We start from the raw sequence: 17,569 nt of genomic DNA, 5'->3' as shown, positions 1-17,569 counted from the left end.
TCTTTGGATATTGCGGATGTAAATGGCGTGTGACCTCGGCGACTGTTTGGTGCATGGGCATCACTCTCGCACGCCCAGGCGATCAGGCAAATGCCAGCAGCAGGGAGGTGGGAGGGCTGGGGTTGGCGAGGGAAGCTCCGAGGAGCACGAGGGAGGAGCAGGAGGGCTCGGCTCCAGCATCCCCGCTGCAGAGGAGCGAGACCGAGCCGCCATGCCAGGCTGCGCGAGGTCCAGGCGGCGGCTCTCCCGCCGCCCACCGCATCACTTGAAGACGGACGGAAACGTCGGGCAGTCGGGAGACTTCATCTTCTTCATGAACTTCTTGAACTCTTTGTTCTTCTTGTCCCACTTGTAGATGGCCGTCAACAGGTACTGGGTCTTCACCTGGCGGCCCATGATGAGGAAGTAGTGGCCGAGGTTGTCCAGCTGATGGCAGGGACAGTCAGCCCCGTTCTTCAGGAACAGCACCAGCTTCTTCAGGTTCTTCTTGCGGATGGGCCCCAGCTTCAATGCCTTCCTCTTCCGCGGGACGATCATCTTGTCCCCGTTCTCCTTCTTCACTTCCTTTATGGTCATCTTAAGAGCTGAAAAACAAGCCAGAGAGAGGGGAAAAACAAAACAACTCCTGAGCAGCCTTCGCTGGCACAAAGCCTTTGCTAAGCAAGGTGGGGGGGTGAGGGGGCACCGGCACCCCCACCCCAGGACGGCAGCAGCGCCCTGCCCAGCCGCAGACACCCAGCAAACTGCACCACTGCCCCTGCGTCCCCCTGCTCCCCCCTCTGCGGCATCACCCCGGCAATGACTTGGCCCACTGACCATGACACGAAAACTTTCGTGCCTGAAGCAGAGCCATCCCCGCGCCCAGGAGAGCATCAAGGTAAAACACTGACGTCTCTGTCTCCCTTCCCCTCAGCAAAGCACGACGGGCGCTTTTTATTTGAGAGGGAGACTTGTTCAGCCGGCAATATGCTCTTTGCTAGCAAAACGTTAGCTGAGTAAACAAGGTAATTTCCCGGCTCTAGACGCATGGAGAGACTCTTGAAAGGGCCATTTAAAAGGTCAACTTGGCTTCTCAAGCATTTGTTTGCAGTCACTCCTGGCTCTCTGGTGCCCATGAAACAAGTTTCCAGGCACTGAACATCTCTATATTCGAGCAGTGAAGGCCCCTGGCAAACAGCCGTGTCTACAGGACCCGTGTGCAGGAGGCAGAGCCACACGGAGCAGCCACACGCCTGCACCTTCCCCAGGAGAACAGGAGTTAATCTGATACAACTTCCACGGAAAATATTTCCCTCTTTGGGTTCAGCATTTTCCCGAGTTAATCGCAACCCAAAAAAAAAAAAAAATTAATGTTCCTTTGCCATGACCATGAAGAGGAATTTAGTGTACATGGGAAAAATGATGAAAACATGTTGTACATTAAAGTATCACTTCTGTGCCATTTGGCTCTGCCTCTTTTTTGGGGAAAAGCACATATGGCCAAAAATTACTAACATATTTGCATCATTTGGGAGTTTACTTCAGAGCTGCAGATAAACAGTGCTCGGATAGGTGATTAATTGTCTGCTGTCCCTTCTCATTTGACTCTCGGAGCATGTGCAGCAGACGGCATGCAGAAGCCTCTGGCTCTGGCAGGGAGACGGGTCCCCGCAACATCGTTCCTTGAAGTCTTGCTCTGCTGGAACTTGTAGCAATGAACACACATTGCTTTCTGGATGGCAGCTCTGCTCACCATTCCAGACATGAATGGCAGTAGGACAGCGTGATGACAATCCTGAGAAGGCAGCAGAGTCTCTCTGTATTACCCTTATGCTCCCAGCCACTGCACTGGCAACAGGAGTAATGGTATTTATCTGCCCGTGTGCCAAAAACGCCTGCTGAGTTTGCCAAAAGCCCTGTCGTGTTATACTGTTACTGTACAAGAAAGTAATCCAGGGCTGGAAACCTAAGTGAAATTTTCATTCCATCTGTTTTCCAAATTCAGGATGTTTAAGAAGCTAAAGAGACTCAAGCTTTAAGGAGCTAAAGACACTGAACTAGATCAATTTGCAACAAATCTGGAAAATGAAGCAAGTCGTTTCCAGGCAGCTCTAAGCTCCATGACATTAACTGGGCAGCAGCAGCAGCATCCCTCAATGTGAGCCTTGATTTCTTTATCCGTTCTGCCTTTGAACTCTTGCACTAAGCACAGTGGTTGCCAGTGCAGGAGGAATGGTATAATATCAGTAACAAGAGACTTTTTCAAAATGGCTTGTTTGCAAATTGCTTTGCTGTGATCACTGCAACTTTAGATCCTTATTGCTAGAGGAAGAAAACAATCTGGCAGCTAGCAGAGGTGCTGTTCTACTCCAAGTATCATAGTCTGTGGAAGACAAAGAGGGTCTGGTAATCCTGTGCTGTGGGAGCTCACAGCTCTCCCTTCCCCGCACAGCATCAGGTATCTGTTGCCAGCGAAGCAAGTTCAGGGAGCATGGGAGCTGCACAGGTGAGCCATAAACCCAGACATGAACTAAAAACTCATCCAAACCTCAATCGTGCAAAGAGCCAAGATCAGGTAACACCAAGGAGGACCAGCAAGAAGGCTGACCAGGGGTGCAAATAGCTTGTGTAGGACTCTGCTCTTCCCAGCGATGATGCCCTTCTTGTCATCGGCAACAGAGGGAATTTGCAGTGCTACGCAGGTAAAATGCAGCCTGGCTCACGGACCACCAACTTTCAGCTGCCTTGCTGTGGACTAAGCAGTCACACGAGTGAAAAACACCAAAAGGCATCATACTCACTGCTCAGTTTTCACCCCTCTGCCAGCAACCTGGCTCCCCAGTCTCCCTTTGCTCCCCTGCTTGGGCTGTGTTCCTTAAGCTCAGACCTGCTTTCAGGGAGAGACTCCGGGGCACAAAAGCCACGTTTCACAGCAGTGGGGCCAGAAATGCAGCTCTGGCATTTTCCACGCACATCAGAAAAGCAACGCCTGAGGGCACATTCGTTCCCGGCTGCACACCCAGCTCTGAGAGCACAACACCACGCAGCGGGAGGCAGCCTCTCGGCTTGTGGCTTTCCTAAAACATAAAGGATTTGGCAGGGGGGGTACCATCGTGTGACTTGCCGCTGCTGCAACTCGCCTGGCATCCCCCTGGCCCCGGGAACACCTCCACCCCAGCAGCGGGCAGGCAGAGGAGAAAGGCCTGAGCGGGACAGATTGAGTCTTGGCTCCAGGATCGGATGAGCTGCCAAAGCAAACAGCTTCCTCCCTGGGAGCCCTGGCCTTTCTGCTCCCCCCCGCCCCGCACCACACCAAATCTGTCTCAGCGCCGAGCAGAAGAGCCAAAATTGCCTCCGAGACCCCAGGATGCGCTTCCTCGCACAGACAAAATCTTCAGCCGTCACTCCCAGGAGGGAGCTGACCCCAGGAAGAGAGCTGGAGGGTTATTCATAGCATGCAAGTGTGTGCAGCCTTCCCAGCCCTGCAGCCGCAGCCTGCCTGCGCCATGGCTGTGGGACTGCCCCAGCATCAGCTGCAGCATCAACCCACCCCAGCCCACACGCTGCAGCGGCTCTGCGTCGCTGCAGAGAAAGCACGGCAGCCACAAGCCCATCTTCCCCTTCGTTCTCACAGGATACACACACGTTCCAGCACAACCTCTCATCAAACCCGTGCTCCCTCCCTCAACTGCAACCGCACCTCCTCACCTAACGCACTCAACACCTTCCACTTTCACCCAAGCCCCTGTTAATCGAAGTGTCCGCCGTATTCCTGAAGATACTGGCTGATGCACTCACACGGAAAGGCCCTCGCTCCCTCCACTGCCGGTGCCCATAGACCGACTGCAGCCTCGGGGGCTGTGGAGAGACCATGAACTTTCCTATGAACAGGAGCACCGGTGGGACCAGGGGCCAATTCCCGGTCATACCACAAGAGAGGTGATGGCAGAGGAGCCCCGTTCTCCGCCGTCCCAGCTGCAGCCAGGACCACCCATAAAACCCGGGAGGCCCTTTCCAGCCAGGCATTGTCTCAGCTCTGCTTGCAACATTGCCAGCACTGCCGAGACACAGTGCTGGATCCGGCGCAGCATGGTGACGGGACTGCAGCCCCTGAGTGCTGGGGCGGGAGGTGAGCAGCATCCCCAGGGATGCTCCACACCCCTCTGGGACATCCATTCCCACAGGGACGACCCTCCCCGTCATGTGGGATTGGCCAAGCGGGAGGGTCTCCCCTCCTCTCCCCTCAGCCCGTACGGCTGACGGCATTCAGAGCAGAGGGGGACTCCTCCACAGGGAGAGGTTCTACTTTTCGTGCCGTACGTGGTCCCAAAACATCCTCCCTGTGAGTGCTGCCAGTACGTCTGCTTGCAGGCAAGTCATGGCAGGAGACCTCTAGCGCAAGCCAGCGTCCAGCCACCCACTTCAAAGGCTCTTCCCAGAAAACACAGAAGTGAAAGCATTACTCAGGCTGGGAGGGAAAAAACAAAACACAACAAAGGCAGATTTCAGGACTTAATTTGGGACTCAACAGCTCTCAGCCATGTTGTGTTTACAACAGCAGAAATCCTCCCGGGGTGCTAAACCCACACTTGCCCTTGCTCAGGTCCCATGTCAAGAAGCTGATGTCTGCCCAGGCACGAGCCACTTGTCAGCATTTTGCCACGGCCAGGAAAGCCAGCACCAAACGCCCAGCATAGGCACAGACCCTCTCACCAGACCCTGCCCACCGCCACAGCGAGGTGCCAGCACGAGAATTAGACATAGCTGCACCACCCTTGAACAGCGCAGAGACTCCTGCAAGAGACTGCACGCACCAGCCAGCAGCTACAACCAGCTTTCCCTCAGCATCCTTGCTCCCAACGCCACACCGCAGCATCAACCAGTCCTTCCTTCTCCCAAGGCGTCATCCAGCAGGACCACACCACCAGCAACCATCAGACTTGGGAAGAGAAGGTCAGCATGGGCAGCCTTTTCCCCACCAAGGTCCTCCTCTCCTGCAGACTGAAGCCGCCTTGCGCTTCCCTCTGGATTGCTCCAACTCTGGGATGCCCAGAGAGGACATGCGAGAGGGACAGCAGCGGCTCCGGATCCGCAGCTGCCCCATCACCAGCCACAGCTCCCATTAGCAGAGGGTCAGACCCCAGCCTGGGGTGATGCTCCCCCATTAGACCAAGCCACGAATTTGGCCCCAACTACAAACGGCTCCTATCAGATGGTAGCATAGCTCTGCTATCTCTAACACAGAGAGAGTAGGGAGGGCTGGAAATGGAAAAATGTCTTTTTTTATTTCTACTAATATGAAACAGGGTATATGAAAGTGTTTGCTCACTTGGAGTGAAATTACTCTTGGCAGCAGCAGCTCCAAGAGCAGCAAAGGCCCCGCAGAGCTGGTTGGGGTCCAGCCTGACAAAGCACAACTCACGTTTCATCACTTGAAACAATTCTTATCGATGTCGCTACAGCTCCAGCTTTCCAGTCCCACACCCAGCATGGGGAAAGAGGAAACACAGTCTCCCAGGCAAACCGGGAGCACCGCATTAGTACCGCCTGAGAGCAAAGCACCCTCCTTCCCCGACACCAGCACCAGGGCTCGGGCACCCTCTCCACGTCTCTGAGGACTGCGCTGTACCGGGGCGGCCACAGGCTGAGACTCACGAGCCCCTGCACCCTGCTCACCGTCCACCACCACACACCCCCACCATGACTGTGCCCCCCACAGGCACCTCTGACCCGTCTTTTCCAGCATGCAGGAGCCTGGGACTGGGACGTGGTCTCTGCTGTTCTCCTGCCTGCACAGACAGGGGCCCCACTGCAGCACCTCAGGGGCAGGGAAGGGAACGTGAGAGAAGGGAAAGCTCTGCTGTTCCTTCAGCCTCATTGCTCCTTCCTTTAGAAATCACTCAGAAGGAGGAAACCTGCCAGAAGACACATTAGGGCTGTAACAGGAGAAGGCTGCAGGCAAGGAGCTGTCAGTCACCGGACAAAATAAACAGCATGTATTGATTGTACTGCAGTCTCCAGTGCAGCGAGAGCCCGTTCAGCAGGATCCCCTCAGACCCCAGAGAAAGGGCAGAAACAATAAATAAAATCACCAAGAGAAACAGAGAGAGGAATGAACTCCAGGGCCAGCCCAGCCTGCACAAGGAGGAAGAAATAAACCCTGGCTGCAGCCCAGGGAGGCTGGGGGAGGCAGCTGGGGGGGCACGGGAGAGCGATCTCACGCTTCGTCTTGCATCCATCGCTGCCCCCAGCGCACCAGAGCTGCACCAAAATCTAAACTGCAATCAGCTCACGCGTACCTGGCCCAGCACCCCGAGCTGGTCCGTGCCCCAGACAAGGGTCCCCGCACTGCTCGCTGACACCCTCGGCTCTGTGCTCCCGCAGCCCCGCTCCAAGCCGCGGGCGATGCTTCTGCTGCCTGCTCCCAGCCTTGGCACCCAGGCAGGCAGATGTGGAGCAGCACTCACACACGGCCAAAGGCGCGACAGGACCTTGCCATGCACCGCAGGGACGGGGGACTGCTGCTAGGGCAACCAAACCAGCAGCAAAACAGGTGCGATGCTGGGATGCTGGGTCAAAAACGTTCCCCCTTTCCTGGGGGCACTTGGCTGGTGCTTCCAAGGGGAGGGCTAGGGTGGAGAAGAGAGGAGGCAGCTCCTGTACGCTGCTGAAATAAAGGAGAAGCTAATCTCCGAGTGCCTCCGGCAGTGCCGACCCAGGTCCCCTCTGCCTACAGGCAGGACGGCCACAGCAGCAGGCAGGCAGCGCCTACTGCTTCGCCAGCGTTACGGGAGCACGCACACCGCTCCCACTGCGCGGCTATCGCATGGTGAGCCCCGGCCAGAGCCGTGTGGACAGCAAGACATGCTGCCCCCCCAAAGCCATCGTCCTCTCAGAGAAGCTGCCAAGCTGCTGGCAGCCCAGCAGGGAGTGGAGCTGCCTCAAACCAGCATCCAGGAGCCCACATTCACCACTGCTCATACAAATGCAAACCCAGAGTCCTGCTGGCCCACAAAGCTGGCGGTCTCCTGGCACCACTCCGAGCCCCAGCATCTTGTCCAAGGCCCTCTCCCGGGCCAGAGAAGAAAGGTCCCTTTTCTTTACAGTCTTCCTGTGTTCACAGCTGGATGCAGCTCTCTTCCTTCTCTGTTCTCGAGACCAACATCACTCCCAGGGCTGTTACACAGCCACCTCCCACCCTGGCATGGCCACGCATCAGTGGCAGGCAACGTGCTCCTCGCATCTTGTCTGTAACGAGCCACTGGGATGTAGGTGAAACCCAAAGTCACGTTACTGCAGGAATCAGTGCAGGACCCACCAACAGTTGCCCGGTGCAGCACACGTTAGTTTAAACATTTATTGTACGTGTCTGGCTTTGATGAGGATCTGTAACCTGTCAGCTGCCAGTGTTTACCTTGGTGGATGTGCATGAGAAATCTCAGTCTGAAGGGCTGAGAGTTTATTTTAGTGCCAGATAAACAGCTCTCCTTGAGAAATCACCCCATGACAGTAACCACCCAAGACTAAACAAAGATCCAAGGGCCATGCACTGTGCTTTGAGAAAATTTCCTGAAGTCACTATCTCCTCTGCTGGCTGCTCTCCACAGCAGAGACATCCCCAGGAGCACCCTGCTCTGCCTTCCCTTGTAGATCACAGGTAAGACCTGCATCGCATCTCTTCCCTTGCTCCAGCTCCCCAGCTGGCTACTGACTGTGCACATCTGGAGGCAGTGCTACACGCACCCAGGACCCTCCTGGATGGGGCGGAAAAACACAATGACAGAAGGAAGAAAACACCAAAGGCAGCTGTGTGAGCTTCCCACCATGATTGAGTCTGGTGACAGGGAGGAACAGGGGAATCAAGGTATATCCAAGACACAACCAGCTTTCCACTGCGAAGACAGAGTGATGGTTCACACGTGAGTGATGGTTCACTGTGTCCTGCTCAGCTGCCTTTGGACTTCTCTATAACAGGGAGGTCATCTTGTTTTCAAATGAAAAACCTCTTTCTGAGACAAAAAGAGAAAGCAGGAGTGGGAAGGAGGAGGAATGGGAGCAACCTCAGCATCAGCAAGAGCTCTGACATGTTTAAAAAGTTACATGTTGGAGTTGTGCTGATCCACAGAACAAAGAATGATCCCAAATTCCTTGCAATGGTCAGAAAAACCATCAGACTCTGATCTGGCAGAGAAAACAAATGACTTTATACAAGGCTGGAAAAATATGGTGATCTAGGCGAGTCAGGTGGACATGCCGATGCAGTTACGATACTTGACATTACAACTAAAGCGATCTCAAGGGCTCACACAAGCCGCTTCAAATCTAGCTGTGTTCGTGCGAGCTGCTGTCACCTGGATGTGGGCACAGGGCACTCAGTGACACCACCGAGCTCCCCGACAGAGCAGATAGGGCCACCTTCAGCCCCTTCAGCAGAGCGGAGCTCCTCTCGGCGAGCCAAGCCTGCAGAGCTGGCTCCCGTTTCTCTCCCTCCCTGCTGGGACACAGCATGGCTGGCCTGGGAATGGGGACCCATCCTCACCACTCCAAACCACAGCAGGAGGAAGGCTCCTGTGAAAACCTTCACAACCATTTTGGATTGATTGGGGGTAGGCACGGGGACTGAGGTCTCCTCTACTTGCTGCTCTTCTGCTGCTCGCGGTGCACGGTAACACTATATCTGGCCACTTGCCGCAGCCCTACCCAGGGAGCTGCCTGCCAAGAAATATTTCCATCCTCTGGACGCTGTCACCACAAAATTTCCCAATAACTAACTTACTCTGTGGGCAAGTCAATGTCTCAAGCCGCTCCACCGAGGCTGTGAATACTTCTGGTTTGGCCTCTGCTCCCCGTTGTGTAACTGTCCCAGAGCACGGGGAGGATATTTAGCGGCAGAGGCTGATGACAAGCATGCGGTTAAACTTGTATTTCCCTTCCCAGCACTTGCCCACCAGCGGGACACCACCTCAGCTTGCTCCTCGCACGCCTCCAGGGAGGCAACAGGTATTGCAGCAACCCGCCAGTGCCCCCCGCTCCTTCTCCAGGATAGCGGTCCCCAATCCCAGAGTGCCTGTACCGGGGCGATGCCTCCGTGCCACCGCCAACCTGGGCACATGGTCCCTGCCCAAACCAGGTGCGCTGGTCCCAGAGGCCACCAGCTGGGAAGCTCCCTCCAGTCTCTCCCCATGGGTGCAGTGGGGCAGGGACAGCTCCTGCTCATCTCTCATCTCACGCCTGCCTGGGGCATAGCTCAGGGTGCTCGGGCTCACCCACGTCTGAGCACTCAGCCCAAGTCGGGTGAACAGCACATCCCGCTCCCCAGCCAGGCTGCCGCACCAAATTTGCGTGCCCGTTACCTGACTCAGCTAGAAGTACCCGGCATTCCTGGGAAACTATTACATGGGTGTTCCTGTCGATGCTTTTCCCTGTTAGAAAAAGTCTGCGCTGAACTTAGGACTTCTGGCATACCAAATCTGCAGGAGAGTTGAGAATTCATTTCCAGCAGAAAGGGTAATACGCCAGCATGCAGAGCAGGTTTGGGTTTGCATAGTGCGCTCTGGCACAGGGCACATTCAAGTGCTAATCCCCGAGGAATGCACACCTTGTTCAATATGCCTTTAATAACCTTCCGGGCAAGTTACATACACCAGCAAGGATGTCAAAACCAGTTAATTCTGGGTTTGATCTGAGAAAGCTAATATTTCTCCCTGCGATACTTTTTTTTTAAATGAAGTTCTGTTTACCTATGATTGTCTGACTCACTTACTCAGTCATAATATATTTAGGACACAGCTTTCAAGTAGCTCTGCATTTTTTAAGCTCACTGCTTGGCCCTAGCTAGACAAGGACTGGCTTTGGGTTTTTACACCTAGACTTGACAAGAGCAGCATAACTCTGCTGAAAAGAAACCCAGCGGTACAAGCAGTCTGGGGGAAGGAGGAAGCTGCTTTGCCCCTTCATGACTGCAAGCAGAGTAAGAGTCCATGCTACACATCATTCCTGCAAGCACGCAAAGCACGGGAACACCAGGCTTAAGTTACGAGCCCCACCAAGCTCACCAAAGAACAGGCACTGCCACCTCTGCCCCAGCCTCAGACTCCAGACCAACACCATCTGGTTCTCTGCTCGCAGCGGGGCCTCACCGCCTGCAGCACCGCTGCTTCGGCGGGTGATCCCACGTGTGGGGGCCTCGTCCCCGGGCGGCATGTCGCCAGGCGGGCAGGAGAGATGCTCAGCACTGCAGCCAGGGTGATGCAGGAGTGCAGGTACTGCCACCAGGACCCCGCTGTCCCGGTCCTGGCTGTCCCGGTACCTGGGTGTGCTTGGCTGCAGGAGCTGGACATGTCCCGGACACATCCCGGACACGTCCAGTCCAGTCCCGTCCCATCCCAGCGGCCGCCTCTGCGCACCGACACTGACATCTAGAGGCACGCTCGCCTCGGGGAAGGACTGCGGCTGCCCGCAGGCGACGCGGCCACACCAGCCACACCGCTGGCCACACCGCTCTCAGGGCAGGCAGGAAAACACAGTGGTCCAGGATCTAGCCCACACAGGAGCCACACTGCCCTTGTGCCCCCCAGGGAAGTCCCCCCGTGCTCCCAGCACCCCTCCTTACCAAACTCGCTGGCACACAGGTGCTCCACGATGGCCTCCGACTTCATCTCGTTGTCGCAAGGGGGACACACGGTTGTTCCTGGCAAAAGGAGAGAAGAGGTGGTGAGGAGCCGGCTCAAGAAGCACCACAGAGCCGGGCTGCTCAGGCTGTCAGACCTCTGCCCTCGAGGGGAGCATGCCCCCAGGCACCCTGCCATGGGGGTCCCAGGTCCCTGCCCCGTGGGACGACACCCTGCCAGGGGTCAGGAGCCGTCCACCAGCTCGCAGGGCAGTGCTGGCTGTGGGCAGCCTCCTGCCAGCCCCACTGCAGTGCTGCCAGCAGCCCCAAGGCCAGGCACGGGCAGGGGCAGGCAGCTGCCAAGAGCAAGAGGACAGTGCTGGCAAGGAGAGGGGTTTTCAGGGCCAGGCACTCAGCTGAGGGGAGCCACTCGCCATGGGGCATGGCCCACAGCCCACTGACGTGCCCTCCGCGCGGCAGGCCAAGGTGGGCATGTGGTGCCCAAAGCCCGGCATGGCAGGAGGACGGTGCCCAGGGGATGGCTCGCGCACCGAGGGGCTGCCCCAGCCAGAAGCCACCACGGAGCCAGGCAGGCAAGTTCGGGACTGGTATGACCCAGCTCACAGGGGACCACCTCACAGGCTGCCCGTGCATCGCATGGCAAGCCCCTCTCCTGCCTCCCTCCCACCCTGCCCCGGGGCGGCACTGGTTGGTGATGGACCTGCACAGCTCTCACATGCGCCCCCCCCCCCCCGCCCCGTCTCCAGAAGCCCCTCCAGCGCAACCCCAAGAGCAGACATCTTATCTTTTTGGAGTTTTTTTGCCTGCGGGGCAGCCTCGTGGCTCCAGCAGAGGAGAGCCAGCTCTGCTCACCAGCCACTGACAGCGGCCAACATCCTCCTCTTGGGGAACACCAGCCCAGGAGATTTCATCGGGATCCATCCTGGGAGGAAAGCTCACTTCACCCAGAGAATAAAAATCTGTTTCCATGTTCCCATCTCCAGCCGGAGCAGAGACCACCCAGCAGCACAGACGCAGATTTGTGCTACTGGCGGATGAATTTACTGAGCTGGGAGATGCTGCTTCTGTTCCTGGTCCAGCAGAACGGAGGGCTCTTTCCCACACAAGGGAGTTATTCTCGGGGACGGCACTGCAGTGAAACATCTGCCGGTCCCTGCGTGCAGACAGAATGCTCGCCCCAGCCCTCAGCCAGACCGGCAAAATGCACTGCGTTGCTGGACAGAAAAAACAGAGACGTCTCCCAGCAAGAGGGGTGCAGAGCCAGAACGGCTGGTGAGGGAGGCATGGCCACGACCCGTGCCGACCACAGAGTTGAGTCTCCTCAGTCACAGATGCCCCACAGGGTTTCAGGCGAGACATTTGTTTTCTGTGGCTTGTTCTTCCCCTCTCACCCCCCCAAATCTGTTCTGTGCCAAATGCTAATTCCTGGGGTCATGCACCATGTCTTTATTAATCACACATGCAGAGCAACTGGCCTTCCAATCGTCCCGACGTGCAAGTCACAAGGCAACCTTCACAGCACCCAACAGTCGACTTAACAGTCCCACTCCCGGTACCTCGGTACCCATGAGAGCTGCCCATCATCTGGGTAACTTCCTTTTCCAAAACCCTAACATGCAATTGTCACTTTTACTGTCTTAACTTAGAGTGACACAGGCAGAAGCCAGCCTTCGGGGATGCGATGAGGTCTCCAACACTATTTTTAAAATCAGCAGTCAGAATATTTCCATCCAGGCTGCACATTTAATGAGGTCATGATGAGGGAGAGGGGATGCTCGTAGGAGGGTGACAGCCCCAGCGGTCTGTCTCTGCTGCAGTGCCAAGAGTTAGTTACTGCGCTGGGGACCACCCTCAGGAACGAGGTGCCATGCATTAGCTCATCTCCAACCAACCCAATGTGCAAAGCACTTCAATGTGCCTCGGCAGCCAAAGTGCACGCTAGGAGACTGGCCGAGCCTATGCGGGCCAGACAAACAATGTGAAAGCCACCGCTGTGTCCAGCCTACGAGCTTTCCAGGCAAACAAAGGAAAAAAAACAAACCCCAAAATGGAAAATAAGAGTCATTGTTCCTTGTTTTAGCTGCGCTAAGGCAGCCCCCGGGACTGCTCCAGCACACCCATGGTGGCAGGGACCCTCGTCTCGCTACGGCAAGGCCCCAGAGCCAGCAGCCATCCCACGCGGGCTGGAGCCACTGCAGCCGCCCTGGGCAGCTCCTTCTGCGGGGCAGCACGTCCGTCCCCTTCCCACCAGCAACACAGCGCACGTCTGCCAGCCCTCTCGCCACGGAGAGGACATTCCCCTGTGGCTCTGCTGACGCCCCAGGCAGGGCAAGCGCTGCCAGGCGTGCGGCGCAGCACGAGCAGCGGCCTCGCCTGCACACGCATCCCACTGCCAGGCTGCCGAATCCCTGTGCTGGGGTAAAGCCCCCGGCATGCTACCCCATGGTGGGAGGACCCCAATGGCCTGGCAAGCGGGCACCCAGTGCTTGCTCCAGTGCCAGGCAGCTCCACGTGCAGGGAGCATCCTCCAGCCCTGCCTCCTGCAGCCCCATTGCAGCACGGACGTGCCTGAGACTATCCCATGCTGAGGGGAAGGGAAATGCTCCTCTCCTATGGGATACCCCATCACGCCAAGGTCAGGAACACAAGTACCAGGGGCCTGACCAGCTCCCGCACAGCTCTGTGCCCCAGGAAAACTGCTGCTTCATGGAGCCACAGCCATCCCAAAACTGCCTGCCCTCCCGAGGCATCATGGCCAACGTCCTCCAGCCCACAGCGCTGCCCAGCACCTCACCTTCCCCTTCCCACACGATCCCAGGCTGAAGGAGCCAACAAGAAGCCCAGCCATGATTCGGTTCCTCCCGCCTCAGGCGGTCCCCACTGCGGCGGTCCAGCGGCAGCCATGCCGGCACGTGCCGGGCCAGACTGCACCCCGCAGCACCCCGCCACGGCTCGCAGTATCGGGCACAGTCACCCGTCTCCTAACCTGCCGCAGTTCAGCTGGGACCCATCTTCTGCAGTTGACAACTCTACTCCAAGCACAAGCTTAGCCTGCTTCCAGCTCGCTTTTTCCCTGCTGACCATTTTCTAATGCTTGGCTTTAGAGCCAGCTTACTCCAGGGGCAGGAGAAGGAATGTGTAATGCTATATTAATCTGCAACTCCCCTGATGCATCCTGTGGGCCTGCAGGCTTTACCGCCTCGTGCTTAAGGAGAAAGGAATTCAGCAGGTCAGCTCTTTGAGAGGCAGAAACAAATTCCAATTTCGAGGTGTTAATGGGGAAAAATACTGAAAGGGCTCGTTCTTACTAGTGCCCAAAGAAAAGGGGGGACACTGCTGGGTTCTGACCCTCTTTGAATCAACAGGAAACACACCCCAGTGCCCGAGACCTAAGGGGCTCCAGGAGCTGGTGCTAGCCAAAAATGCACAGAAACTGCGGACAGGGTCTCCCGTGGCAGAGCCCCAGGCAGAGGGAAGGATCCGGGATGTTCGGGGGCAAGGGCTGAACCACAGCAGCACAAGCGTGCTCACCAAGAGGGACCCCTCGTCTGCACGAGGTGGCAGTGCCAGCAGCCGATGGACAAAGCGCCGTGCACCTCGCCGGGTCTGGCCCCTGCCGTCACTGGAGACCACTCGTGGATCTTCTCCAGAGCGCGGGAACAGGAGCGCCAGCACTGGAGACCTCGCCGCGTTGGTTTACGTTACGGCAGTGGTCACAATTAACTTTAAGTTTGCTCTGTTCACTCTAAGCTGTTTGGGGCAAGAGCATCCCAGCACACGGCATAAGCGGCACGCGGATCTTCACCAACCAAAGGTTATTCGTAGAAGAACACACGCCAGATCCCTCTGCCACAAACCAGTGTTAACGCCATGAAAGCTGGTGCACCTAAGGGCAGCAGGTCCAGCCCAGCAGATTACTGAGGAGCCTGGCCTTCTCACCTTGAAGAAGCGTTTTCTAGCAAGATTGCTCATCCCCTCACAGGAAAGTGCCCCAGCCAGTGCAATGGGCACAGGGAGCTCGGCCTGACACCTCTGGAGCTGCTGCGGCTCAGATACAGCACATGCAAGGGTTTCCTCTTGAAACACTTTCAAGCAGCTGGGGGATGTGAAGATGGCTGCTTATACTTTTCCACTGAATGCTGAAGAGAGTTCACATTTGCACAACAATTTTAAAGACTTACTTTCCATAAACATCCTTGCAAACAAATTGCTCATTTAAAAGCGCTTGGGACATAAGTTTTGCAAAGCCATTTAGCAGACAGTGGTTTATCTGAGTGGCTGTAATACTTCCTTGCAATACTCACCCAGCTCCGATTTACAGTTCGCTCAAAGAACAAGTTCATAAACCCTAAAGTTTGTGCAGAATGAGGCCTCTCTGCACCCCAAACAGGATCACCAATAGGTGCACAAAGGACTCAAACCTGAGCTGCTGTAATTCCTTGCAATAAAGTCAATTTAGCGATGCCTGTGAACAACAGCAAGGTGCCCAAATACTGTTCTGATGGGCACGTTAGCAGCACCAAAAGAAAGCAGTAACATCCCACCCCAATACTGCTCTCAAGACAGGTCTGAAAGGTGATCAGAAAGTTAGTTGTTAAACTACACAAGGGAAAACTTAGCAGATGCTGCTCATCTAGAAGACTGTTCCCAGGTCTTGGGTCATTAATGTCTCTAAAATGAATGACCTGCAAACAGCTCAAACTCTGTTTCGGACCTTGGAAGGGGCAGCTCTACAGCAAGCAGCTCAGACCCAGCTGCCCCAGGAGCATTCTTGGCTGCAAGTCCCTGGGGAATAAAAGCGACCTTTGTACCCGCAACACAGGATGCAACTGCGGTCTTGACCAAGGGTCTAGGTTCACACAGGACAGATGACTTTAGAGCCTTCCTGGAAAACAAAGAGCTTCCTCCAGCAATCACATCAGTAAGCTCATGCCACAGCGAGGAAGCCAGAGTGACTGCACTGCCGTCGGTGCTGCCTAGGGAGAGGCTGGGTGCCTGGGAGCAAGAGCAACCAAACCTCACCCCCCGGCACGGGCACACACTTCACACCCCACCTGCCTCTGGATGCCACTGCCGAGACACAACAGAGGTTCCCTGTACAGCGCCGGCGGGTGTCAAGCTCAGGTGTCCCTCCCTGCCGACCCCCTGCAGCAACTGTCCCATCCTGCTCAAGCCATCGCTCTCCGCTGCCCTCCATGTGCCCCCACGCTGGCGTCTGGGAACACCCCCAGAGTGTCACCCCTCTGCTGCAGGATGCACTCCCTTCCTCCCTGTAACTGAAGGGCTCCCTGAAGCAGGAGTCCCGCTGGGATGAGCGGGAGAAAACACTGCACAGTCCCCGGCAGGCTGGGCGGGGGCTCCCAGTCAAGCACAACATAAAGCCTTTGTCTGTAAAGGTAACTGCACACCAGCGGCCACTGTACAGGGCGACCTTCCCTCCAGATGAGCTCCGGACACAGCACAGAAGCCACGGCTCAGCCCCATGCACAGCTCCCCTGTCCCCAAGTTCCTCCCGAGTGCCTGCACTATCCCACTGTGTAATCAGGAGCACCCATCCCTTTCAATGAAGCTCCGTACACAGGAAAGCGTTGCAGTCTTCTACAGCCCTCTGCCTTCTCCCTCTACAAATATCCCTCCTGCCAGCCTTTCAAAGTACTCTGATGCAGAATACTGAAGCAACACCAGGATACTTATTGATTTCAAAAGTTCTCAGCAACAAGCTGGACTTATTGTAACTCGCACAAACAAGCCAGTGTGGCACCAGACAGACCTCTCGCACGTAATGGAAACAAACAAGAACCACGTCCGCTTTGCCCAGTTGTTTCTTGATAAGTCTCTTGCCCCCTTGCCAGCACACAGCTCACCTGAGAGGGCAGGGCTAGATTTCCACTGCACGCTCAGCCACCGGCTGCTCAGCCTCTCGCCCCAGGACTGCTTGGGAAACAGGGTACCCCACCAGGATTACCGTCACTGTTTACTCCAGTCAGGCAGCCCTTTCTGCTGTGGGGGACTACGCGTCCTATTGCTGCCAAGAACAGCCCTGCCGGAGTCGGGCTTGGGAGAGAAACTGCTGCCAGGGTGGTGCAGCACCTGGAGGATGGAGGGTCGGAGCCCTGGTCCATCAGAGGCTGAAGCCCAGCCCTGGTGCCAGTGCGGGGATCGGAGCAGTCACGCACCCGCCATGCCCCAACACCGTCTGCCCCCAGGCTCGGCTTCAGGACAGAGGCGAGGAGCTGGCAGGGCGTCCTGCCTTCCTCAGGACAGGAGTACTTGCAGAGCGCTCGGAGGCTGGAGGAGGACTGCTGCCAAGAAGCAAAGTTCAGGTGAGCCTCCTCCTGCTGCAAGACCCTCTTCGGTGCCACACGGCCCCTCCTGGGCTAACACCTGCCCCATCAGCTCGGACAAAAGCTCCAGGAGCAGGGCTGCAGCCCCGCTCACGCCTTACCTTTGGGCCTGGAGACCTCGGTGGCGTTGGGAGCCGTCATGGCGATGCAGACGTCGTCCTGGGGAAACTGGTCGCACTTGAGCATCTCGGGCCAGAAGAAACCAAAGAACTGCATGACGGGCTCGCAGGAGTCGCGCACGGCCTCGCAGAGCCAGCGGCACGGGTAGACCGGCCGGTCCAGGCAGACGGGGGCAAAAAGGGAGCAGAGGAAGACCTGGGTGCCCATGTGGCAGTTCTTGTTGAGCAGCGGCACCCAGCTGCTCGCCTGGTGCTTCACCTCGGCCATGGTCTCGTGGTCCAGCAGGTTGGGCAGCACCATCTTGTCGTAGCCCACGCTGTGGCAGAGCCGCAGGTCGGCGGGGATGGCCACGCACTGGTGGGGCTTGGCGTAGAAGCGCCCACCCGGGTAAGGGCCCAGGTCGGACTGGTAGCTCACGTAGTCGTACTCGCTGGCCCCGCCGCACGCCAACAGCCCGGCGGCCAGCGACACCAGCGCCCGCAGCCCGGCCCCGCGG

The 17,569-nt window shown here is 56.8% G+C and overlaps 1 protein-coding gene across 1 annotated transcript in view; it reads right to left on the bottom strand.

The window, feature by feature from the left end:
- Window positions 1-261: 261 nt before the first annotated feature.
- The window catches only part of SFRP1 (secreted frizzled-related protein 1), a 20,322-nt gene continuing 3,014 nt past the window's right edge, over window positions 262-17,569 (bottom strand). Inside the window, exons 3-5 of the mRNA XM_010562967.1 lie at window positions 17,055-17,564; window positions 10,592-10,669; window positions 262-584 (exon numbers count right to left, since the gene is read on the bottom strand). Coding sequence (XP_010561269.1) covers window positions 262-584; window positions 10,592-10,669; window positions 17,055-17,564 — 911 coding nt within the window. The remainder of the gene's footprint in view (window positions 585-10,591; window positions 10,670-17,054; window positions 17,565-17,569) is intronic.

This window comes from Haliaeetus leucocephalus, unplaced genomic scaffold, assembly GCF_000737465.1.
Source record: "Haliaeetus leucocephalus isolate CR32 unplaced genomic scaffold, Haliaeetus_leucocephalus-4.0 Scaffold162, whole genome shotgun sequence".
In the NCBI taxonomy this organism is placed as follows: domain Eukaryota; kingdom Metazoa; phylum Chordata; class Aves; order Accipitriformes; family Accipitridae; genus Haliaeetus; species Haliaeetus leucocephalus.
The sequence above is the reverse complement of the archived record's forward strand: the minus strand, read 5'-3'. Positions and strand labels throughout refer to the sequence as shown.